Consider the following 26,755-nt stretch of genomic DNA (forward strand, 5'->3'; position numbering starts at 1 on the left):
TGTTGAAGGAAACGGCACAGCTGCATTTCCCAGGTGAGAGATCCTCACTGGAGTGGGCTAAGAAGCAGTAAAATAAAAAACTGCCTGATTTTGATCTGCAGATAGGCAGGTTTAAATACCACTTTGCTGCAGAAGCAGCTGCTCTGCTCTCCCTGTATATTAGCATATAGATACAGACCTATGGCACCAGCCCCTCTTCACCCCAAGTTCTGCTTGGGTGTGAAGTGATAGTCTGCCTAAAGAGCGGTGACAGTGCTTGATGGATTCCTGTGTCACGCTTGGTTTGGGTGTGCTCATTTTCTCTGATGGATCCAGTTTCCTTTGAAGCTCCCTCGAAATACAATAATGCTGTATGTGCTGAAAAGCTGAGGATAAGAGCTCCTTTGTGAAACTCAGCATCTGGTCTGTGTTTAGCTCCAGGGTATCTCTCTTGAGATCCTTATACCATTTCTCTGTCATCATTTGCTGCCAGGGGGAGTGCAGGAACCACCACGGCCAGCTTTGGGCACGAGGCACTAACCTTTGTCTGCTGTCAGTGGGGAGCAGTTTAGCTTCTCCAGAGTATCAGTGCTAACACCTGGCTGATTTTCTTGCTCTAAGCCAATCTGCAGGGGAGTCTGTTTTCTACCAGTTTAGCGTTCTGTGTCCAAAGCTAAGTTATGTGACTGCTCCCACAAAGCTGCATGAACCTGTGACCTTTACATGGCACTTAGCTATTCCATTGGGCCATCCCAAACCTGAAGGTCTGTGCCTGTCACAACAGATGCTGTTGGGAATGTACTCCAGTGAGGTTTCACCATACCATACTATCTGAGCTTCTCAGTGTCTAGCCTGATAGAGAGAAAAATGCACTGGAGTTCAGAAGAGACACAGAAGAGTATGAGAAAGGACATCAGCAAGTATAATCTTGACTAGATAACAAAAATATGGAGAACCCTCAGAATCACAGTAGGAGGTGGTAGTTTTTCCAGTGAACAATTTACACAGTAATTACTGCTTTAATGGTTAGCTTTTGTATTCCTTGGAAGCGTTTAATATTTGTAAACAGCAGCAATAAGATTAAGTAGGTGGTATCACACAATATGGCAGTTTTGAAGCTCCTGTCTTTTCTGGAATCCATGTTGTAGAAAGGACACTGGGGAAGTTGTTGTGCTTCTTTACACTTAAATAGCTGAATGAGGATCTATTGAGACATCCTCCTAACTGCACAAGTCATAAAGTCCTTTAAGGAACAAAAGTGAAATTCAGTGGGGGGGATTTCTCCAGGTAGAGCAGGTTTAGGGGCAAAAAAATATATATATTCAGTGGTATTCAGCAATAGAAGAAATGGCCATTGGCAAGAGGCTGAGTGATCACACAGACAGTAAGTGAAAAATGGACTGTGCACAACAGAGGCCAGTGATTTGCTTGTGGATCAGGGGAGTCATCATTTATCTCTGAAAGTACAACTGTTTTAGCAAATGTTGCATTCCTGGGAAGAACAAGGGACGAGGCAAGTGCAAATAGCAGAGGCATCAATACTCCTCTGGTCCGTGAGTCAGGCAAGTCTAGAAATAATCCAAGTATAGGTGTTTTTCCTAGTTGTGGAACTGTGCATGGTGGCGTGCTAGCAGTTACACAGGAAAGCTGACATTGCATTATCTGGGTGGCTTTAGCTTGCTGTCTGCTTGTATCTTATGCTGTGTAGGTTGACAGGTACTTACATTAAAGCTTCACGTGGTTTCTGCTGTACCGGAGTCTAGTTAAATTGGGTACTCCCTCTCAGAAACTTAAATACTTTCAAAACTAAAGTGAAAAAATAGAAGTCTTAAGCTTCCAGTGAGTAAAAACACTACATTCTGGGATTTATTTTCAAGCTTTGCTTATACAGACAAAGAGTCATTGCATTTCTTAAGTGCTTCATGTACTTCTCTCGTGAATTATTCACAAACCCTGCAGAATATGTCTTTGCCAGGTTGCCAGCTGCATAACTTAGACATTTTTGGTGGCACTTTGCAAAAACAATAGGTGAGATTTGGCAGCCTCTGGATGCTGATTGCTCTGCAGTCTCTCTTGCTTACTGTACTAGCCCATTGCATCCACCACACACTGCTGCATTTTAATTAGCCCTGTGGTTTCAGTGATGGCAGCATGCCACCCTGAATTTCAAACTCTTGACATTCTCATTGTGCACTGGAATTTAACCATGGATAGTAATTAATTACTCGTGTTGTTCTGATTCCTGAATAAATGAAGAAATGCAGCTCACCCTTGCAGGGCAGGTTTATTGTCAGCTCAGCCATTAGTAGCCCTGGTCTGCCAAGAGAAATAAAAGCGTATTGGGGTTTTTTGGCAAAGTGCTGCTCTGCTTTGCTTTGGATGGAGGGACCAAGAACCACCTTGACAGGGCATATTTAGAGTGGGTACTTAGCATCACTGCCTCACCAGATTCTTATTTTTGCATCCCTTAGACTTAAGAAACGTAAGAGCCTCCACTGAATTACCACGTTAAGGAACTTTGGTTATGTTAATTCTATGGCTTCATTAATTACCCCATATCAATAAGAAAAGGCAGCTTTTAGCCTCCTAGCGTAAGAGAGGAAAAGAAATAGTAGTATCAAAGGAAAGCTTCAAAGACAGCCAGAGCTGTCTCTTGGGTAATTTCTGATCCCTGCATTCTTTCCACTTCAAAGCTGGATGTGTGTGTGTTTGGGTGAGAGGGGGGTTGAATCCGATTTCTCTAATAAATGTTGGCACCAGACCTGTTTGATATTGGATGCAGGGAACATTCTGATTTGTTATCGCCTTTGAAATCGTTCAGACGACCTTCAGAAAATGGCCTCTTGTTACTTATGCTGGGGGGTGGGTGTGGAGAGTGGGGGCATTGGGGAAAAAAAAAGCGCCCCAGTTTCATTCGCATGCAGAGGATGCCCTGAAATTGTGCTTTCAGCAGTTTTTTAGTTATAAATGTGTGTCTTGATTGAAAGTGAAAAGTTGAAGAATAATAGACCTATAACGATGCATTCTTTAATCTGCCTCTGCCTTAATCCTCTGTTTCAGGGGGAAAGGTGGGCAGTCATTTAGGATGTATGCCTGTGGTTGGGGGGAGGTTGTAGCTTTTTCTCTTTGCTTTTTTCTTTTTTTGGTCAACTTGGATAGCATCCTGTCTGTGAGACAGACACTCATTACTTTTTCAGCTTTTCAGTCTTCGTGCTAACTAATGAACATTCAGAATCTGTTGGACTCATCTTAATGCAGCATCTGAAGTGGATGGTTTTTTGTTGGGTTTTTGGGGTTTTTTTTAGATCTTGGGTCTAACTAGAAGGGATCACATACTTGGTTTGATCACTAGAGATTAGCAAAACCATACATACATTCCAATTATAGCATCTCTGCAGTCAAAGAAAACCTTGAGTTACATGAAAACTTTTTTTTTTTTTAAATACATATTAATATTTTATTTTCAAATGTAGACTTTTCTAATATGTAAATGCAATCCTTCCTTCCTGACAGGCTCTGGTCTATTATTACACTGTAAATCAAGCTCAGGTCAAAGTCCAGGCTGAACTGCTGCTGGTGGACTCTACAGTGTGAGTGCTGTTGGTGTCACACAGGTTCTTGATCCCACCCTGAGAGCCAGTAAATGTACCAAGGTTTGGAGGAACATGCCTCAGGGTACTTCTGTCTTCATCTAACCCTCAAAAGGCATCAAGACATCAGCTCCCTTTTGTCTCATGACAAGGTCAGCAGTACTAAGCCACAAAACATCAATCCTGAAGTGATTTTTAAAGTCTTTGACATCACCTCCTGTCCAGGCTAAGGTCTGGGGACACAAGAGTCACTTCTGTACCAGTAGTTAGAAGTGGGCCACTTAACAACATTACTCCTAAAAGAATGGGAACTTGTAGCATCCTGAACATTTTTAGCAATCTGAATTAATTGCTTGGGTTCAGCATCCTTCTCCCTCTCATCCTTCACCCCCCTCTAGTGTGTTTTACTCACTTCCTGTGACTTGCTTTACTTCAGCTAGGACACCAAACACAGAATTAAAATTATCAGATGTGCCTAACAGTAAAGCAGATAAACCACCATTGTGGGAAGATGTTTGTCCAGCCATGTTACCAAGCACTAGAGGAGCTGTACCTGCTTCATAAATTCACTCAAAAGATTGTTTTGTTTAGACTATGATCCCAGAGGCTGATGCTGTATCAAACGTTTTTCCTGTGACAAGTTTTGTGCATATGGAATTGTTGAGTACAGTTGGATCTGTAGTGAAAAAAAAAAGTAATCTGCAAATCTGAGATTGGTGGAAGTTCCTCTTGGTTTTCCCTGCTGATTCTCCTTGACAGAATACAAGATATTCCACAGGGCTGGGTTAAAAGAGCATTAGCATGTCATTTGAAATTGCTTAATGTGTGATTAATGTGTGATTTATCAAGCATTTGGTTGTTTAACCAGGACAGCCTTACCTTCTGGTCTCTGAGGCTAATAAAACTTACTTCAATTGTGTTCTTGGAGTTTGTATTTAGTTGAGCACGCATTTAAGTCATGGATGTGCACAGTTACTACAACCTTAAATCTCTTTTAGTGTGATTTTTGTCTGCAAATGTAAATGCAGTTTCCTAAGGGATGTTTTATTCAGCCCCAGTAGACCAGTGCTTGGACTTAATTCAGCTAAACGTTCTTTGTGTCATTTGTAACTGAATCACTTATTCAGACACCAGACAAGCACCAACTTAGTAAAAATGCCCTCATTTAGAAACAGACTGAAACTGATGAGCATTTGCACAGATCAGCCACCACCCTATACAAATTAATATTTTGCTTTCTTTTAAAGAGAACGTGTTAATTCCACAGGTCTTGTATATAAATAATTTTTAACTTGCAACTGTGATGAACTATGTTCATTCTTCACTGCAATACAAAGGAAATCTGATATATTAATTCCCTTTCTTGAATTGCAACAGGTAGAGGGAATGGCTCAAAACAGTGAACTGAGAAATGTGTCTCCATAGATCTGTTTGCCTGCTCTTTTAATTTGAACAGCTGCTTATTTTCCTTTTCTCCATAATCACAGGCAGTAATATATCTAATTTTTTTTTCCCTACTGCAGCTTGACATATGGTCTAAATCCAACTATCAAGTTTTTCAGAAGGTAAGTCTCAAATATTTTCTCTCTAAATACTCTGCATAGGAGATATGCAGAGTTTTATTTTAAATGTCTAATGCAAAATGTAAAATAATTCAGAATTTATTCCTTTGTCACCACAATTTGCAGGGTCCAAACATTCATCAGTAGTAATAGAAAACTGAGTAGAAAAGGTGGTCACTTCTGCTGTTATTTCATTTGGATTTATTTCCCATCACAGTTCCAGTCCATGGTTTGGAGTAGGAAATTGGAGATTATACTCCTCTATTCTTAACATTTCATGAGGAATCTTCCTTAGTTTAAATCTTTTGGGGGAGGAAGGACTGTTTCAGGTTCATTTGGATTTTGTTATGTTGTTTTCACTGGTTTTAGTTGCTCTGCTCTCCTGAGGGTGTGAGTTTAATAAATCAGTAGAACTTACATCCCAAAATGATCTTGGAAGTTTTCTCCATGATGCTCATTTCTGCCTGCTGCTCTTCCCATGAGGGTGTTAAGCAAAAGGAGTGACTTAGTGACATGACTGCCATCCCAGAAAGTAAAAAAAGACCAACAGGAGAAAGGGAGCAATAAGTATAAAACTATACAAAGAAGAGTATTTAACAAAGATCTATATTTCGCTGTTTTCCAGGCAGGGCAGAAAAGATTTCTCTTTGAAGGCATGTTGTCAAAATGCTGTAAGTCCTGATTGATCTGGGTTTTAATTCTGATTTCCTTACCTTCAAGCCACAGCTTGAGGCGCTTGAGTTGGCTTCCTTTCATCTGCTTCTGGAGGCTGGGTAACAAATGGGGGTCAGGGACTCAAAAGGGCATGAAAGCAGGGGTCAAAAATGTGGCATATCAGCTGCATTCGTGCATCTTCCTTCCAGGATTTCAGATGGGAAGATGTTTGACCTATGATGTTAACCTGCTAGAGATGAAAGGACAGCTTTTGGGGAGGCTGCTTGCTCTCCATCTCTGCCTTAGCATTAAAGCAAAATTTTGCTGCAGTTGATTCTTCACCCCAGAGATTAGTGGATTAAATATTCTTCTTTTTTTTTTTCCCTCCTCAAAAAATCTGTAGTGTCAAGTAGGGTAATACAGCAGGAAGTAAACCAGCATAAATCTTAGCAACTTCTTTATCAGCTTGCTTTTAAGTAATGTTTAGAATCTAATAAATTTAAGGCTCTGTAATTAAGAGCATCATCTGGATTTCCCCGTGTGTGTGTGTTCTCTTGTGAGCTCTTTTGGGCCTAACAGAGTCTACTGGAATGTTTTAGTTTAGAATACCTAGTAAAGGTTAAGTCATATTGCCATTGCTTGTGCCAAAATTATAATAAATCTTGAAGTTTTGATTATTCAATTTTAATTGTATATGTGCAGGGTAACAGAGGAGATTAAATGTAGTCTGTGTTTAGGGCATGAGGGAGAGGAATGTAAGTCTGTAAATTTTTCTTCAGATCCAGGGAATGGCCTTGAGACCAAAAGTGGAAAAGGTCCGTAAGAAAACATGAATTGTCCCTCTCACTGCAGCTGTGTGGCTGCATCATGGATAAAGGAGAGTCTTTATTCTCTTCTTAATTCTTTAAAACAATGTGATGTCACCTAAATACTAAGTTCCTGTTCTCCAACTCCCTCTCTCTAAGTAATACCGAATGCATTAATATTTACTGAAAAAAATCCCACAAAACAGAAAGAGAAGACTGCAGGAGACTGCCTGTAACCACTTGAACAGCTGTCTGCATTTTTTTATAGTAGTTTTATGCATTTTGTTCCCAGCTCAGTGTTACCTTGGGCAATTTAATCTCTCTTTGGATCAGTTTTCCACATCCCTTCAGCTGGGGTAATACTTGCTGACTTCACAGGAGCTATTGCTGAATTGGTTGCATGGGACTCTCAGTGTCTTGCATGAGAAATGTGATAAAAATGCAAGGTGGTGGTACTTTCTAATCAATAGATTTTGTACTATTGAGCTGAGAGTTAAAGAAGTTCAGGCTAGGGCCTAAGTCAAGTTTTTCAACAGACAATGGAAAATACTGTGGTTCAGCATGGGAGGCTTTCTCTCTGTGGTGCTGTTTGGTTTTCTCTTTATTCTCTGTAGCTGGACATGTATCCATTTGTAATACCCAGGAACAGTGATTTAGCTGTGGCAAAATAAAGGAAATAGATAAAATAGTGTTGGAAAAATTATTATACTCTGTTACTAGTCTAAGATCTGTACTGCAGGCTCTTCAGAACAACTGGTTTTGTGCCATTAAAAAGTCATCAGTAAATGTATCAGAGCACACCTGAGTGCTTCTGAAGTGGGTTTCTCATGGCAGTCACCAGGAACACTATGTGGAAGTGCTATCCTGAGGAGGAAGACCATGGATGAGTAACTGCTCCTAGCGTGGAGGCCGAGTGGCCCTTTCAGCTCTGCTGCCTTTAACCCTGTGAAATCAAATTGACCCTCTGAAGGACAGGGCTGTGTCTCTTTAAAAGCTGGACTGAGTTCTCCAACTCTGTCTTCAGTGATAATGCAGCAACACCTGGAGCTCACAAGGTACCTGCCTGTGGTAGCTGCAGGCCTGTCAAATTCTCACAGGGTTGCAGCGTGGCTTTCTAGGTTAAGGACCAGAGACCTCTGATCTTCAATCTGACCCTGTCAAATGAAGCTAAATTTGTCCTGACTCCTTGTTTGCAAATGTTGGCTGTTTCAGCAGCCTTTTCTCTCTCCTTCTGATGAGGCAGGATACCCGAGTGTGTCATTTGATGGGGGACAGGCTTCCCGAGGACCCATTACTGGTAAAGTGTACAGACATTTTCTGAGTTCCCTGGAGACTCCTTGAATCTGTTCCTGGGGTGAATAAGCTTTACAGGCATTGAATCCACCAGCAGGGTTAGATTCAGAGAATGGACCTGAGAAATAAGAGAAGGAAGCCTGAAAGGGCAAATGCACAAGGAGCAAAGAAAAGGTTTTTCAGACTTCCACATAGGTCTGACATTTAAACTCTGCAGGAAAGGCAACTGTTTTGAAGTTAAACCTCCTTACTTTAACACCTTGCATCTCTTGATCTGCTAGTGCAAGAGGAGGAACAAAACAGGAAATACAGAAATATTTGGGGGCTTTAGGCCTTGGTGGGAAGAAGGCTACATAGTTACAGGTCATTGTGCAGAAGATTCGTATATATAGAGATAGAGAATGGTTCAGTTTGCATGCAAAAAAGAGGCGAATAAATGGAGTAGTGGAACTGCCAGGAGTGGATCAAAATGAGAGATGGTGTCAAACATAAATTTATCAGGCAGCTCAGTTAAGAGCGGCATAGCTGGTTGTGCTGTGTAATATGATCAGTTTGGCTGTTTGAGTCCTGTGCATAGGCTTTAAACTCATATTCTATTCTTATTTTCATTCACCTAAATGGTGTCTCAACTGATCTTGTTTTGGCTCAATACTCTTTTCACCAAGGTTCATTTTAACCTACATTTTCAGAAGCTCTTTGTGCCTCCCCAGGTGTTTGTGAGTGGTGAGATCCCAAGGGGGTGGAACTGGGAGGAGGATTTTCCTCACTACAAGGGCACATAAATATTGTAATGTATTAAGATGTATTCTTGTCAATAATCTCAGAATAAAATCACATGCAGGATGAATTCATGCATGAGACAGATCTGGGGCTATTGATGCTGTCTTCTCAAGGAGAGGAGATGGACTCTTCCAGGGTCACCTGCACTTTTGCTTCTTTGCATGGTCAGTTCTTGTCTCTGTTCAAAGCCCTGCTTAGGTGAAATCAAATCTCTCTGACCCAGCCCAGATAAGCAGAACAAGTGAAATAAAAGCTCAGACACTCATTGAGCTCCAGAAACAACTGATAAATCCTGTGCTTCAGAAAATTCCAGTAGTGCTTTAGTGAACTGGGAGTGGGGAAAGGGGTGTGGAGGAATTGTGTGCAGCTCAGCAGTGCCTGTTTGTAGAGTCGCCATCTATCACGCTCCTTCTGAGCACCCCTTGGGCACCAGGTTCTGTGCACCAGATTCCCTCCAGAGAGACTCACAGGTGGTCCCAGAGAGCAGATGGAGTAATGGGAATCCTTGGAAGTGAGCAAAGACCCTCCTGCAGCTTTCCACATTATGATCATCCTCCAGAACTCATTGCCACAGGCTGCTGTTAAGGCTGCAAACTGAGCAGGGCTTAAAAAAAAATAAATTAAAAACTTTCAGGGGATTTAGAGAAACCCTGTATATTAGATGGAGTTGTCAGTGCTGTACTTGAGGGAATGAGCCAGCAAGGGAAAGTCAGGATTCTTAAACGAAGCTTTGCACCTACTTTTGAAAAGCAGATTTACTGGCAGTGAGATACAATAGTAGAAGAGGGAGAGAGCTTCTGTAATTTAATCATGTGATGTTTGTATTTTTGTTGTTTAGTTTTTATGCCAGGTATAGCTTCACACGTCTGTGGAACGTACCTAGTCAGTGGTGGAGCAAAACTGTACCATAGATCTTGGCTTTTATGCTTCATCTTCCAGCTAGAGGAAGCACTTGTTCAGGGGGTGTTTTATTTTCTTGCTTTTTTTTTATTTGTTTGGTTTTTGTTCATGAATGAATTTTCAGCTTTGGGAATGCTATCTGACTAATGAGTGTTGTCAAGGCCCAATAATGCCATTTTGTGGATGTGTCACCTTTGAAAAGCACGTTTCAGTAAAGAAATGCCCTAGAAATGACTAGTGTGAGTTTGGTTGAGGCAAATAACAGGAATTTTGTTTTCTGCTCCTCTCTGGGTGTTGGTCTCATGAGCTGTTTCTAATTTACCAAGCAGAGAAACTGAGCAGGAGTCAGGAGTCCAGGTCTTCCTGCTCCCTTGCTGGGGCCTGGTTCTTCATCAAAAGTAAGACCATTGGATTTAATTTGCACAAAGGTGAGGTTTATGAATTTTCAGCTTTGGGAATGCTATCTGACTAATGAGTGTTGTCAAGGCCCAATAATGCCATTTTGTGGATGTGTCACCTTTGAAAAGCACGTTTCAGTAAAGAAATGCCCTAGAAATGACTAGTGTGAGTTTGGTTGAGGCAAATAACAGGAATTTTGTTTTCTGCTCCTCTCTGGGTGTTGGTCTCATGAGCTGTTTCTAATTTACCAAGCAGAGAAACTGAGCAGGAGTCAGGAGTCCAGGTCTTCCTGCTCCCTTGCTGGGGCCTGGTTCTTCATCAAAAGTAAGACCATTGGATTTAATTTGCACAAAGGTGAGGTTTCATCCAGTATCAGTCTAGTTGTTATTCCTGATGTACCGAGTGCCCTCAAGGAGGGAGCAGAGATGCATTTTAAAAGTACATGGTTATAGTCAACTTGAATTTGGAAGCAAAAAGGAGAATAAAAATAGTATCTCAGGCAATATAATTAACAATTAACAAGAAGGGAAGTTTTCTTGTTCTGAGTCTCTTTGCCAGAATTGTTGGGTTTTTTTTTTCTATGTAACTTTAAGTCTTTCTTGCTCTGTCACAAAGTTCTTAGTTAAACAGTAGCTATTTTATTTAGCAAAATGATGCTTCAGGAGATTGCCTCATCTTGCCTCATTTTCCCAACAAAAATTCCAAGTGCTTTTCAATTTATGAACTGTGAAATATTGAGCTTTTCTGCGAGATCTCTCCAAAATCTATTCTGAGGACCAGAGCAACAGCTATCCCAATCAATGTGTGCTCTTTGGAATATGTTCCCATATCAAAAGAGGTAGAATTGGAAAGTGACCAATAATGTAGCAGTAGGTCAGGTAGAGCCATGAAAGTGGCGTTAATAAAATGAATGTACAAAATGTCATCCTACACTCAGAATACATTAGTTTGTGATTCCAACTTGGCTGGAAGAAAAAGTGTGTCCCTTAAGTGAGCTGGTGCATATGTAGTTTGTTTTGCTTTGCTTTGCTGTGCAATCGTATTGCCATTAGTAAAGCTGGGTATTGATCTTTTCTTTTTTCTTCCTTTTTTAATCTTGGCCAGTTTTTGCTTTCTCTCATCATCTCTTTATCTTGGGGGGTTTAACTCTTTCTTTGCTCCCATTCTCTGGCCACTTCATTTGCCCAGCTCTTTTCTCTTCTTTCCTGGCTTTGGGGGGGAGGTCATTCCCCTGCTCCTCTTCCTCAGATTTGACACCCACTTTAATCTTTTTTAGAAGCACTTTATCAGGCACTTGCTTACGGTAGAAATCATCTCCTTTTTATTCAGCAACCATTTATTAGTGTTCTAGCAATTCTGGGCTGACTTTTATCTCCCTGTGGAGTCTCATTAGCTTTACTTTACAATAGGAACAGCATATGTGCAACTTTGCCAAAGTGGCCAGTCAATTTACATTTGTTAATAGCAGTATTTTTTTTTTAAGCAACTTTTTCCTGTGCCAAGAGAAAACAACTTTGTTATTCAGGAGGAAAAAAAAATACAGTTTGTTAGAAGTAGAAATACAGCAGAAGGAGAGAGGCTGCTCATAAATACTTTCAGAACTTTCTATGCGTTGACATGTCTGGTACTATCCTATAAAAGCACCATCTTAAAAGCAAAAAATCCACATACCTAGTAGAGCTCAGAGTCATTTCTGAACTCTACGGGAGATGTGTTTAAAAGAAACAACTGATCTGAGTGATGCTGTGCTATGAATGCACTGTTCATCATGTTTCTAATATATATATTTTTAATATGGTTACGTATCATAGAATCATAGGATGCCAGGTTGGAAGAGACCTCAAGGATCATCTGGTCCAACCTTTGTAGGTACTACTATAGTTTATATGAGATGGTTCGGCCAACCCTGTCAAGCTGAGACTTAAAACTGTCCAATGTGGGGGAATCTACCACTTCCCTTGGGAGACTATTCCAATGTTTGTCCTCCTGGGGAAAAAATTTACCTCTTGTGTCCAGTCAGAATCTCAACTCATCTTGGTATCACCAGCAATCTTCATCAGGGTGCTCTTGATCCCAATATCCAGGTCACTTATGGAGGTGATAACCAGCATATGAATGACCCAAGAAGGCTGAGAGGTCCCTTTTGTGGTTATTTTTACAGACTCACCAATATGTGCAGGGTCTGAAAGTTTTCCCTTCCAGGTGTCAGAATCACATGTCCTTATTCACGCTGGATGGAGCTGCTTTTGGAGTTGTGCACAAATGGTGGGGAGCAGGATCTGCTTCTAAAACTGGCTTAGAACTTACAACTGGGTTGAGTGTAGGACAAACTGATGTGAGTCAGGACTCTGCAGAGGAAGTTTGTGGTGTGAATTAGAGCCTGTCTATACATGGATTTATTCAGGAATGGATCTTACAGTCTCACCTCCCTGAATAGCTTCAAGCTTGAGACTCTCTTTCTCCAGGGAAAGCTGGAATCCTTCAGCACGATTCATATTGCTGAATTAGACTAAGTACAAATCAGGGACAAACGGAGTTAGCTGAGAGTAGCAATTGTAATTCCATTTCACACTTTATCTTACTCATAATTTAGTATGTCGACAAGCCATGGGAAATACACAAACAAGCCCTGAGAGGAGCAGAACTTCTCCAGGTTAAAACTAGAAAACACTATTTCATCATTAACTAGAAAATCAGGTAGTTTGTTGAAAGCTTTGATAAAACTAATGAAGACCATTAATAGATTTATGAGTTACAAGATGTGAAAGAGGTCTCGGGGTTGTGTTGTCTTGAGTTCTTTATTAGCCCAGCCAAGAATTTCTGCATCAAGCCTAGAACTTCTGAGAAGCAGCAAGATGTTGGTTGTGCTAATATCTGAGAAACCTGACAGGCTGAATACTGGTAGTGAATTGTATCAAAGCTGTCAGAAACTTGCCCCTTCCAAAATAATTTTTAAATGTCAGTGATTTATTTTTATTTTTTTTAAAGCAAAAAAAACCATAAATTTTTCAAAGCATTGCTTGTTTTTCCTGATTTTATGTTTTTTTAATTATTCTTGTTGTTATTATAAATATACATTTTTATATGTATTCTGTCTAGCTGTAATTCCCAGTTGTAAGGTGTTGTTATGGCTCTGTCTGGGGAATTAAAAAGCTTTCTGGCAGGAATCTTTTACTAATGCAAGTATTTATAAACCATAATCATATTGATTCCTGGTTTCAGAGGAAATGAAACTGAGAGCTCAATTCCTATTTGTTCAACATAAGGAACCTGAAATGGGACTATACAAGAGTTAAATACTTTTAAAGTTTTTTCCATTAAAAAATGGAGACAATATAATCATTTTTCTATAAAAATGCAGTTTCAATTTAGAGTACTTCATCCTATTGAGAGAAGGATAAGGGGGGGTGGTTTCTTGGCTTTGAAACTGTTGATTTTTTTCTCTAAACCCAAAACTTTGGGGTTTGGTTTTGGAGTTTTTTTAAGTCTTAGACATTAGTCTTCCAGAACTTAAACAGCTACATTCTTGACAATGTTACTCATTTTGTTGAGCAAATCATAGATTAAAAGAATATATTATCTAAAAAATAAAAATTACCAGAGAAAAAATGGGAACATGTAAAGAGAAAACCAAAGTGCTTTCCCATGACATGATTTGTTTAGTGACTTTGCTTGTTTCTGAATTCACAGAATACTTGGGATTTCATCACAGGAGCACAGGTTCTGCTCTGATGCTGTAGGCATTTCAAAGTTAGGCAAATTATTTGCTGTGGATGCTTTTATTTTATATGGCACATAATGTCTTTTATTTTTTCCTTTTCACAAATGGGGTGGCAGTGGGAAAGCAAAGCATGTTGGTCAGAGCTGGTCACCTTTCCTCATTGCTTGGCTCACAGGAGCTACAAGTCCAGGTTCTTTTCCCAACACTATCAGCTTTGATCTTTATGAACTTCCCAAGAGTGTCGGATTGTCCTGTGTTCACACAGAGTGATTGATCATGATTCCTTCATGATTCTTGTGTGAAGTTGGCAGAAGGGACTGGAAGCTAACTAAAAATTACCCCAGATTACTTGGAGAATGTCTTCACAGTTGTGTAATCCTTGGTTTGCTGCTTCCCCATGGAATTTATCCTGTTTTCCTTCAGATCAACACTGCTTGGTGTGAAATACAGAATGAATAACTGGATGTTCTCCCTTGCTCTGTTGCAGGTGACAGATCATGCGACCACTGCTCTGTTGCACTACCAGCTGCCTCAAATGCCAGATGTGGTGGTCAGATCTTTCATGGTAAGTGTTTTGGAAAATACCTTTTTTCAGGTAGATTTCAGCATGCTTTCAGTGAGTGACATCAAGCAGTGGTGCTGCAGCTGTAGTTCTTTAATACCTGGACAAGGGTGAAGAGCTGCTTCCCATTTCCCTGGGATAATTGTGTTTGGAAGACTGAGCTGTATTCAGTTCTTCTGTCTCAGGCCTCAGTATTTGTTTGATGATTCCTAATTGCAAAGCTACTCTGGGTCACCTCTGAAGACAGTTGGAAAAACTCTCTCAGCCCAAATCTGTGCTGTGGTCCAGCCCCTTCCCACTGTTCATACTGAGCAAGGAGCTGAGTTCTGGATGTAGAAAGTCTGCCCCACTCAAAGTTCCCCAGGAAGAGGGAAATTCCAGGTAGTGTGTTACAGCTGAGGCAGGTGAGAGTTGCCCAGTAGGGGAATTGATAAGAGTTATGGGAGAAGGATGGGAAGGAGGAACATGACTGGGAAAAGTCCATTTTGCTGTGTCCACTCTCAGTCCCAGCTCTGTTCCTGAGGAACTGCATATGCTCACCCAGCAGGTGAGTGTGTAAGGTGAATTTTGGCAGTGGAGGCTCTTGCAGTTCTCTCAGCTGCAGCTGGAGCCCTTTGGGAAAGTTTTCTCTGCTCTCCAGACTTTCCCCTTCCGTTACATTACCCTTTCACCTGGATCAATGTAACTGAGACATCTGAAAACAAACATCTAATTTTGCCATTCCCAGTCTTTAGGTGTGTGCAGTAGTCTTGTGTCTTTGATGTCTTTAATTTCCACTGTGTAAGTTCAGCTCAGTCAGACTTTCTCACCTGCTGTGCTGGTTTGTTTATTTAATAAAAAGGCCGCTAAGGTGAGAGATTTAGAAAGGTCTCTTCTCTTGGAGTGCATCTTAAAAAAAATAGGTTTTCAAAAGGTGAAAGCAGCTCTTCCTGGTCAAATCCACGTTTCAACATGTTTCTGAAAATGAATGTTTAATAGAACGGGTAGCAGGTTTGTTTAAGCTGTGGGCCTGCCTTATTGATTTGATAAAACACTGCTAAAACTTCTAACAAAGCAAAACCAGACGTGCAGCTGAAGTGTCCATACATTGGTCCTCTCACATGTCAGCTCGGCAATCCACATGGCAGGATGTGGTGAAGCCTTCATTTTCTGATGGGAATAAAGAACTCAGGGCTTGGCTTTTTTTTCTCTTTGAACAGATGTCTCAAGTGCACCATTTAACTTCGTTTACCTGGGTTTTGTATGATGGTTCAGAAAATTCGATTTCTCTGTAGTGCAAGTGAAGCCCATCCAAGCTGAAGTAAATAACAGCAATTTACTTGTAGTGTTCTGTTGCCCTTGTCTCCATATTTTCTGCTAAACCCAGAGAAGATCTAGTTCTTTTGGAGGAGAGTTATTGACGGCCAAAGGTTTGGTTGCTATAGAGAAGGCTCTGATGAAGATGGAAGGATTTGTTTCAATAAACTCAGCTGACCTCTTCTTCAGAGAACAATTTTCTCTTATCGATATAATTCAATAGGACTTTAAATGACAAGATTCATGTGCATCCTTCACGGTATTAAGCTGCTGGTCTAGGTGTTTTTTTAGTGGTGCATCTCTTGGAGTTGGGAATGGGGTTGTGTAATGCTCTTTGCTATGGGCAACGAGAGGAGCAGTTCACTTTAGGGGTGGGAATTTTACCTGGGAACACCTGGACTTGCTCTGTGTTTTTCATCACTAGCCATATATATATATATATATATATAAAAAAATTCAGTGTAATCAGATTTCAAATGGTACAGTATTTTTATGACCAATGAGTATTGATCTTCAAATTGCATTAGAGAGGAAGTTAGTTAGCTTGCTGTGAAAGTCCTTATATCTTCAGCCCGTTGCACTGGGATTGCAGCAGGGGGGTGATAGATGATCACAGGAAGAGAAAACCAATATTCAGTGGAAGAAGGTACCCATCAGGAATAATTATATTTATGAGGAGTGTTGCAATCCTTGTCTTCTGTCATGATTCTCTAGCTGTGACTCCCTCCTGCTCAGAGTGCAGGAATTTCTATCAACAAATCTGCTTAAGTGACTAAAGAAGCAAAAGATGATTAATAAAGTGGGAATTCAGCTTCACAGTGACCTTGTAATCTTGGGCATGTTTCTGTTGATAAAATCACCGTGTCCCTCGCTGGGGCCTGGCCAAGGTACATCCCCTGTCCTTGCTGGTGCTGTTTGACAAGAATGATGACAAAGGGGAACATCCATATCCAGTTTTCCTAATTTCTCTCCCTTTTTCCTTTCAGACCTGGTTAAGAAGTTACATAAAGCTGTTCCAGGCTCCGTGCCAGCGCTGCGGGAAGTTTCTGCAGGATGGTCTGCCCCCCACCTGGAGGGATTTCCGAACCCTTGAAGCTTTTCATGACACTTGCAGGCAATAGCAGCCCAGCCACTGGTCACCAGGAGGGGACAGCTTGGAAAGAGAGCTGAGGGCTTAAAAGGTGGTTCCATTCCTCATCCTGTACTAAGCAGTGAGGTTGCACTAATATATTTGACTATTTAAAAAGCCATCAGTCTGCAAGGTACCAATGTGTTTTGAATGGTAAGAGCTGTGTGTGATCACTTGGTGCCTCTGAGCTGAAATGGTGTGTCTGGGGAGATCTGGCTGTAATAACCATTCTTCTAAACCTTAATGAAAAGAACTCTGCACTTGTGTTTGGTGACAGAATTTGCAATGTCGAAGACTTTTATAAGCTTGAAAATAAATTTTGTATTCCAGAATTTGTGCTGTTTGTTTCTTTGTTTGAGCAACAAAATCCTTGGGCTTGGTGTGGAGTTTTCAACGCTGCTCTTTTCTTTAGAAAAACTGGCAACATGTAAAGATGCAAGTTGGTGTGATGGGGGTGGTTGTTGTTGCAAGGCTGCTTCTCTGAGTGCTGGTCTTTTTCTGGAAGAGATGATGGTATTGATTAAACATGGAATTTCAAAGGCATGTGGCAGCTTGGAAGATGCAACGTACTGTGGAAGGTGGGGGGAAACAGATGTTTCCCTTTGCTAAAATTGTCATGAAAAATGTGAGCAAAATCTGCATGTATTCAGTGGTTAGAAAATGTGTGATGAGCAGTGACAGTGTGTGTAATTTGTCATGTTTTAGGACTGAAAGTAGTAAAATAATTCAGCCCTCAAGGTTCTGCAGCACAGACACATGCAGCACGTTTCCTGAATCATTTACCATTTGCATGCAACACGCCAGGGAAGAGCAAGATCCCTCCCCGAAATCCTTGCACTGGGAATGGGTGGGAGTGCTCAGCTCCTACCAGCACCACCCGAAGGCAGGGGAGGTCCATGGGCCTCTCACGGCTGGATGCTGCTCAGTGGCTGGGGTTGTAGCAGGTAAGTGTCTTCTCTGGTGCTTTCTTGAGGTTGGTACTTTCCTCTGTCATCTCCTGATGGCTAATTTGATTAATTCAGCTGTCATGCCCACTGGTGCACTTTTGTTTCCTTTACAAGCCATAGAGGGTTTGGTGGTAAGAATCACAGACTGGTTTGGGTTGGAATGGACCTTAAAGATCATCCAGATCCAACCCCCTGCATGGGCAGGGACACCTCCCACCAGCCCAGGTTGCTCCAAGCCCCATCCATCCTGCCCTTGAACATTTCCAGGGATGGGGCAGCCACAGGTTCTCTGGGCAACCTGTTCCAGTGTCTCACCACCCTCATAGTGCAGAATTTCCTCCTAATGTCTCACCTAAATCTCGCCTCTTCCAGTTTCAATCCATTACCCCTCTTCTCACTACAAGCCCTTGTCAAAAGTCCCTCCCCAGCTTCCCTGTAGGCCCCCAAAAAGCTCACTTGTGGAAACTGGTGAGGGGAGGTGTGGAGAAGCTTGGTCACTTGTGCTGGAGACTGATTTTTGAGTTTCCTTCTGTATGAAAAGCTTCTGAAGGAGAAGCCTCCCTCTCAAAGGCTTTGGTGGCAGCTTGGTTTGGTTTTGCAGGTAATGTTGAATCAAATTAATCACATTTAATAAAAAAGAAGAAGGCAGGGGAGACCAAAAAACAGGGCAGGAAGGGGTGGGACTGTTACTGCAGCTGGTTGGAGGTGTTCAGAGACTTCTAAAGAACTTGTTTAATTTGGACCAATGGCAGTTATGGAACAGCCCATTTCATGGCTGTGGAAACTAAAAACTGAAGGAACTTGAGTATCACCCTGTACTTGTGTGGTACTAAATGAACTGTTTGCTGGTAGCATAAAAGACTGAGCTCCCAGGACAGCAGCTCTGGCCTGCAGGGTCAGCATGAGAGGTGGGAAATTCATCTCTAGGTTTAGAAATCCATGCAGGACTGGCTTGTATTTAAAAAAAAGGGAAACTTGGGAAAAAAATATACTTGTTTATGACTTCCTGGGGAGGCACAGCATTGTGTGTTCAGAATGAATGTGTATTTGCTCGAGGATGTTATTGAGATTTTATCCTTTTTTTTTTTTTTAACATTTTTCTTTTTTTTCTCTCAATCACCAAACAGAACCACGCCCAGAGCAGGGGGATAATGGCAGTTTCAAATCCAACTGCTGTTGAATTACCTAATGAAACCTTGTGCTGGTATTTGACCCAGGCAGCCTTCTCAGTACAAAGATCACCCAAGACAGAACAATGTGTGCATCTCAGATGAGAGGGAGCCTTGTAAATAAGCAGCCCTGCTATCCTTCCTGCTACTGTACTAATTAGAAGGTGTGGGTTTCTGATAGTGTAAGCATTTTATTTTGTTAATAAAAAGGTCATAATGCAGTATCCAACCTGCTTTAGGCATTGCTGTCTGCCCTGTTTTGGGTTTATTACTTCAATAATGGTGTGGAAAGCGAATCCTGAAGTTCACAGAAGTATTGTGGAATCATGGCTTGGCACTTGGAGGTAATTAGTTGCAGAAAACAGCACCAGCCAGTCTGTGTGTTAATTGAGCCGGAAATTTTAAACCTGTAATTGGTCACTCTGATGGAGAGTTGTAAAATTCACTGTAGGCACCTCCCTCCAAAAATAATTGTCTTGCAGAAGTGCAAGGCAGACCTGTTTGTCACGTTCCTTCCCCCAGGAAGCAGTGGTCAGAGGGAACCTTCCCCCTTTAGAGGGCCTGTGAGAAACAGGGATTTCTGTCCCTGCTTCAAGTGCAACAAGTTGGAATGTTTCTGGTTTGGGGAGTTCAGCTGCCTGAACTCCCCCAAAGCTCCTGCCCTTCAGCAGCTGGGGCACAGAACATGCTGGTCTCTGCTCCTTGGCCTGGGTGACCAGTGCCAGGTTAGTGCTGAGATGGGTTAAACCTCACTCCAGGTTTTGAATGTGAGGACTAGAAACTGGGAGATCACTTCTAACTGCAAAGCCCTTCTCACCACCCAGCGTTGTGTTGTTCTTCCTCAGCTTTGTAGGGTGGTTACTGGACATTCTTATTTCTCTCTTCTACCCTTAATTAAAGGGGATGGGTGACAAAAAGCAGTGTGGCTGCTGCAGGAGGAGCAGCCTGACATTTTTCTTGATCGTTGGGGTTTGTTGCACCTTTTAAAACAGCTGAGATCCCTCAGGCAAACAGCAAGGAGCACGATGCCTGAAGAATGGCTGGTTCTCTGCTCTCCTACAGCATCTTCTGGATCTGCGTTGCTCCTGACACTGGTTTCAGCAAGGCAACCACCACTGCAGAATCAGAGGCAGCCAAATTCCACAGAGAGTGAGTGAGCAAAGGAAACTGATCTAGACACAGAAACCACAGCTCTGCTTTTAGTGGCTCAGGTTGTGTGTGTGTTCCAGAGCTGCATCCTCCCCACGTGGCTGGTAGCACAAGGGTACCTTCATCTCCCTAACCCTGCAGAAGTGCATTCCCTGCCCCTGCCCAGTGTCATCCTGGTGTCACCCTGCTCAGAGCACAAGGATGGGAACAGAGCCCATTTTCTTTTCCTATGTGCAAACCCCACCCACTGTGCTGGTGGTGCTGGCAAGTGCTAAAGGTTACAAAATCCATCTTTTTGCTAAGAAAGCAACTTAATTAATGTGAAAGTTTCTCTCGTGAAGGGAAAACCCGCAGCAGATATGCAGGGCACACTGCAGCTGGCTCCCCTCTTCCCTCCCAGCACCCCTCCCCAAACCACTTTAATTTCTCTGCCAATATTGGACAAATGTAACAGGCTGACTTTTTAATTTTCTACTCCCAGGTCTCCCTTGTCCCCTCATGCATTTTTCATCACAGCTCATGGCTCCCTCCCTGCCTGCCCTGTGAACAATATTGATCGACTGATTAAGCCATCAAGCCATGGCAAACAACTTTAATTTTCTAACCAAAGCCTTTTAGTTCTCTTCCCTTTCTTGGATGCTTGTTAGCTTACAAAGTTTTTAAGGTCTACTTGGAAACAAATGCATTGGTTTTAATTAGTCCCTAGGTTAATTGGGTGCTATGCACCACCAAGAGCAACCCACATCAAAACAGTAACCCTCAAAATGTTAAAAGAGAGAGAGGGAAGTGGTGGTACAGTCCTGATGAAAAAAAATTCCTGCTTCAGCTTTTGGAAAGCTGAGTTAAAGATGAGTTCTGGTGCTTTTCTCCTTTCTCCTTGGTCTCTCCCAGCAGCCTTAAATTTTACTGGGAAGAGAAGCAGCCCAGCACAGAGCACCCATGGACACACCTACAGCACTTTCTGGGTACCAGACTGGGCTTCTGCTGGTTCTTGGACCACAAATGAGTGTTCTCAGCTAAACCCACCAAAGGCTCATCAAGGTTGCACATGTACCACTGCCTGTGTGCTCTGGAAACCACACACGTTCCTGCAGGAATACGTGAGGCCCAGTTTGTCTTGCAGAACATTCTTAAGTGATGATGATGATGATGATAAAGTGAAAGGAGATTCATCTGACCTGAATCCCAGGGCTGGCAGGTGGGTAAATGCATCTTTCTTGCAAACTCAGTACAGGAGGTTTCAGTGAGGCTCGTCAGAGTCACTCTGTGGGTTTGCAAATTGCTTTTCAAGGTAAAAATGCAGCTTAAATATCAGGATATTTGTCTCTCTCTGGGAGCCTTAGAGCTCCGTGTTGTGCAGTGATGCTGCAGCCCTGCCTTAGCTGCTGGTCCTTCAGATAGCACTGAGCTGGGAGAGCACAAAGGGGTAACTGGATCTATCAAGGATCCTCATTCCCAGTGTGGGCTGGGCTGCTTGTCCTGGTGTCTCCAGATCTGTGAGTTACGAAGACAAGCAAAACCTTCCGAAGGAGCCAGGCCCCTCTCCACGCAGGGTCTGCATAAAGGTGAAGACAGACACCCCAGACATCTTCACAGCCCTGTCACTGCCCCATGACTGGTCTTTCTGCTTGTATTTAGTGGTTAATCAGTGGCTCCTTGCTCTGTACCAACACACAGAGCCAAGCTCCTGGAGGTGGGAGATGTGGCTTCATGAGCTCACAGCAAAGTGGTTGAGCAGGAGGCTCAGTTCTCTGGTCAAACCTCACAGCCTGGGCTGAATCCTCCAATTCCCCTGTTGATCATGAATGCACCATTGCTGGGCAAGGCTCCTGTTCTCCTGGACTCACCTGGTGTCCTTCAGAACAGGAGATTTTCTGCAAGTAAATGGTGGATGTTCAGGCTTCAGCTGCATTTCCTCACACCAGGCATCAGCTGGTTTGCTCGTGGTTGTTTGTCAGTCAGAGGCAGCCGGGGTATGGATGGAGTTGGCTCTTCTGTGAGAAGCTGCCCTTGGAGTTTTGGGGCTTGTGTCACTTCTTCCTTTGGGGGACTCTGATTTCAAGATCAGATAACTAGTTCCTATAAAGATGTGTGTGTGGTAGAACGTTTGAGGTTGTCCTTTTTCCTCCCCTTTTTAAATCAAATTATCAAAGCAAGAGACAGCTCTAGATGTGCTCCTTGTTAGCACAAGGAGAGCAGTGAACCCCCTGGGAGGTCAGGGGTGTAGATGCCTTTCCAACAGCCAGGCTTTTTTTTATCATACAGCATTTTATCCTCTGGCAAGCTCAACTGTGGCACTTTAACTTGATTGCCAGGTTTGTGTCATAAAAATGAAAGAGGATTAAAAGAAAAAAAAAAAAAGCTATGGCATGGGAATGTAACTGCTCTTTTATTGTAGGTTGAATTGTGAGAACCCAGGGGTGGGTGAGCTCTTCTCATTTTATTCACTTTTTTATGCTAATAACCAGGCTAATTTAAAATGAGCATCCTTGTAGTTGGTAATGGATGGGTTTGTGCTGATCAGAAGTTGCTCTGAAAACCAGAGGGCTGGGATCAAGGATGGAGACGTTTTGTTATTGGGGTACTGAGATGAGTCATTTTGGGTTTAAAGATGCCACGCTTGGGTCTGTCATTGTTCAACACCCCCAACAAGTTCCTGCTAATCAGCTGAGGAATATTTCCAGAAAACAAGATGTGAAAAATATTAATGGTGAGATCATTTCAAATTCATTGCATTGAGAATGTGATTAGAAGAGTTAAACTTGTGAAAGAGTAACTTGGGCTGGGATTTGTGTGCCAAATTGCACTTAACCCACAGTACCAACATTTCAGCTGTGGAGTTTTCAGCACGAGCTGCTCCGTTGGCATCCACAGGTGAGGAATTGTTGGCAGGAAATTTCACTGTAGCCTTGCTATAAAAGTAAAATAGACAGCAGGGAGAAGCAGCCTCTGCTTGTGCAGCACTGCTGTGCCCTTGGCTCCCACCACCTGCACTTCCTGCTTGCATTTTGATTTTATTAAGGTATTTTTAGCCCTTTTTCTATCCTTCTAGCCTTACTACTCCTGATTCCTGCTTTAAAATGCTGTGAAGAAAGCAGGAGCCTGGTTTTTTCAAGGCGCCGAAGTCCCGTGGCCTCAGGGATGACAATGGGGCTGTGGCTTCACCTTGGTACTAAACAATCTCTCCAGCAGCTCCAGGGAGAGGTGACCTGTGGACACTGTTCATTTTCTGCAAGATGAAAAAGTCAGCCAGTTGTCCCTTCCCACAGCTGAGGAGGCTGGAACCTGCAGAGGACCTGGAGGAAAGTGAAATGTCAGCTGAGAATGGCAAATGGGGAAGCTCTGCCCTGGGCTGCTCCTTGTCTGCGTCCTGCTGGAGGGAATAAAGACAGACCCTGGGGGGTGAGCCAGAGGCAGGTGAGGTCCCAAAATGTGAGGAAGAATCACTAAAGCAGGATTTTAACAGAGGGGTTAATTACACTTTGTTTTCCTTTTCTTTTTTTTTGAGCTCTTGTATAAATCCCTCTATGGTGATCGATTCCTTCCGAGCCACGAGGGGATTGTTCTGATGAAAACATTCCCACACTTCCCAAACCTTTGCTCCTAAGTTTCCCAAATCATGGTTTTCTGACTCAGCCCAGCTAAGGGGAGGGAGAGAAAATGTAGTGAACCTTCCTGCCAAGGTCTGCTCTGCTCAGGGACCCTGTGAATTCCCCTCTGGATTTGGGCCGGCACTTCCCCCTCTGCAACTGGAGAGGGAGTGATTGATGCTGATGTACGAGGTGCTCATGATCTTCCCCTCCCACCCAATTCCCATCCCACCACTGCACGTGGTTTTGAGGCAACAGCCACGGAAAGTTACAGTCAAATTAGATCCTTCCTATTAAGTATTTTTCTCCTGCTGGAAAACATGAGGAAATGAAGGGGAGAGGATTGAAGAAAACGTGCCACAAAGTGAAGATCTTCAGGTTCCCCTTTTGTTTTCACTGTGCACATCGTGGTGCTCACATCACTGCAGACATCCCTGAAATTCCAACTGCAAATTGCTGAGGTAAGAGGAGTGGAGAAGCATTTAAAATCACTGTCATGTGATGGGGTTTTTTTTCCCATCCTTGAAGGAGTAGTGGTTGATCCTTGAGGAAGAAAAGTCCTGCTCAAACTGGAGCTGAGCTCTGGGATCCTGCAGCTGACACCAGAGCATGTCAGTGGGCAGGGAACCCTGCCCTCTGCGAGGAAGAAGTTCCCCAGAGGCTTTAAAACTTTGCATTTTCTTCCCAAATTTAGCTCCAGTTCTTGGGGTATAGCCCTATGTTTGACACCTCAGTTCCCAACCCTGTTTCTTTGCTGCTGTTATTAATTCCTTTGGTTATTTCACTTCTAATGGACTGTCACAAGATTCAGCAGAGGTGCAAGTGTTTCTTTTTCATCTAAGAACATTTTTGAAAGGCTGGTTTTGAGGATGGGAGGTTCACCACTACTTAAAAAGCAGTCAGACCTGGGCCTTTTCCTAACAGGCTCCAAACTAGGAAAGAGCTGAGTTCTCTCTTCTTTTTCTTTTTTTTTTTAATAGAAGCCACAAGGTAAAGAAATCAATACACCCTCACCCAGGTTATCAGAAGCCCTGCAAATATGTGTTGTTAAATAGCAGTGATAGAAATAAAAAGTCACACCTTCAGCCCTGGAGATTAAAAGTGGATTTACTTTCTTTTTCCCCAGCCTGAGAGCTCTGCACAAGCACCGTGTGAAAACTGCTCAGCAGAGACCCAGCATGGGGAGAGCAAAGCTGTTAAAGGGCATTCAAAAGGCAAAGCAACTGCATTTTTTTTTTTCAAAAAACCCAATAAATCCCCAAATCAGAAGCAGAAAACCCCCACCTCCAGACCACTGATTTGTAAGCTGCGTTTGAAATTGGTGCTGCCAGCCAAAACTTTCTCTTGGAAGACTCTTAGCACAGAGCAACCTGCTTTTGGTCTGGTTTAATGCTATTTTAATTTGCTTGTTTTCCCAGCTTTAGATAAAGCTGTTCCTTTCCAGGCTCCTGTTCCAAAGAAATAACTTACACACTTGGATACCCAGCATTTTGTCCTCTTCCTTAGGTCCCTGAGCAACCTGGTCTGGTGGGAGGTGTCCCTGCCCATGCAAGGGGGTTGGAACTAGATGATCTTTAAGGTCCCTTCCAACCCAAACCATCCCATGACTCTGTCTCCATTCACACTTCCTCCATTATTTCGAAGAAGCTGAACAAAAAATAGGGCTTGTTTGCTATTATTTTATGTTATGCTCAAAGGTGCTGAAGAGTCTCCTGGCTTGTAGCTTCTTCCATTTGAGCTCAGAAGTGGGTTTTGGCACACAGGCTCCACTCCATCCTCCAAGTTTGTGCTCAGATTCCAGCAGCTTTTCCCCTGTGCTCAGTGTCTGTAGGACAAGAACCAATTCCTGATTTTCCCCACCACGGGCAATGCTGGTTTTGCTTTGGCCTTGGAAAATCAGATTCCTTTAAAATGCAAATTTTGAAAAATAGTTATGTTCTTATCTTTCATCCCTGATGTATCACAGGCTTCACAAACCCTTTTTAATCTTGGATTGATTGATGTCCATGGGAGTTTTTCCACTGGCTTCGATAGATCTTGGACCGGTCCCAGCATGAAGCAACAGAACCATCTCTGGGAAAGAATGAAGCAGCTGTTGGACCTGGTGAGATGGTGCTCCAGAACAAGCAGAGATGCTTTCTCAGGCTGAATAAAATAGAGGTAGCTCTTGGGTAGGCATCTGAGAGCCCCTGAAGCAGTGAGAAGTCAGAGGTGGGTCTGGGCAAAGAGCCTGGATCCCACGGTGGGTTTGGTAACAGCTCAAGGGTGTTTTTTCTGGTCCAAGGACTGAAGCTCAGCAGAAAGGGGGATCTGGGGACCTCTAGGGTGGTGCAGGGACACCAGCCAGGTGGGTGTGCTCCCAGGGGTGTCTGTGGGGTCTGGAATGAGGGGTGCTGATTGAGAAGGGATGAAGAGTTTGAGGCTCATCTCACAGTTGCATGATGTGGGAAGAGGAAATGAAGGCTGGTGTTGCTGGGGGGGAAAGAAAGGGATGGGGAGAGGGACACCTCAAGAAGAGGGATGAGGGGTCTCCCATGGGGAGAGACTCAACAGCACCCAGGCTGCTTGGAGCAGGGGAGGTGTCAGGTCCCCAGTATGGGCTAGATGGGCACTGGGCTGTCCTCTTTCCCACCCATCACTTGTAGGAAGGTGTTTCCCCCCCCCAGGGATTTAATTACACCCTGTTCAGTGTCTGGACATGGTGTTCACACAGCTGGTTAAAGAAGCTGGGGGGGGCACCTGCTTTTATTTGCTCAGGGACCAGTTTATAGAAATATCCTCATACATGGGGTGATGCAGACATAAATCACATCACTTTTTCTAATGTGCTTGATCAATCTGTGCTCCAGATCCCCCTGCTCCCCCCGGCCATAATGATCTGCCCGTCGCCCGAGCAAGATGAATAGTGGCCCTTTGGAGAACATTAAGATGACATTATCTGGGAAGAGAGCAAACCCCGTTGGAATGAAGGGTGGGGATGGGAATGACATTCCCAGTTTCTGTGGGGAGAGGTGACCGGGTGCTCGTGCTGACGGAAAAGCCCCCGATGCAGAGATGGGGATTCAAGCTGGTGCTCAGCAGAGGGTGGGCACTTGTGTTCTGCTCAGAGAGGTGGTGGTTCCACCTCCAGGAGCTGGGGAAGGTGACCAAGGGCACCAGCCAAGGGCTGCTGAGCATCGAGGTCTCAGACCAGCAGGTTCCTTCCCACACCCAGCCCTGCCCAGAGAGC

The 26,755-nt window shown here is 43.1% G+C and overlaps 1 protein-coding gene across 2 annotated transcripts in view; it reads left to right on the forward strand.

Annotated features, from left to right (window-relative positions):
• MED27 (mediator complex subunit 27) overlaps positions 1 to 16,663 on the forward strand; it is an 87,027-nt gene extending 70,364 nt beyond the window's left edge. For both annotated transcript variants that reach the window (XM_009998879.1, XM_009998880.1), the window contains 3 exons: positions 5,093 to 5,134; positions 14,172 to 14,249; positions 16,529 to 16,663. In XM_009998879.1, the coding sequence (XP_009997181.1) occupies positions 5,093 to 5,134; positions 14,172 to 14,249; positions 16,529 to 16,663 (255 nt within the window). The remainder of the gene's footprint in view (positions 1 to 5,092; positions 5,135 to 14,171; positions 14,250 to 16,528) is intronic.
• The last annotated feature ends 10,092 nt before the right edge of the window (positions 16,664 to 26,755 follow it).

This window comes from Chaetura pelagica, unplaced genomic scaffold (genome assembly GCF_000747805.2).
Source record: "Chaetura pelagica isolate M959 unplaced genomic scaffold, ChaPel_1.0 scaffold405, whole genome shotgun sequence".
Classification (NCBI taxonomy): domain Eukaryota; kingdom Metazoa; phylum Chordata; class Aves; order Apodiformes; family Apodidae; genus Chaetura; species Chaetura pelagica.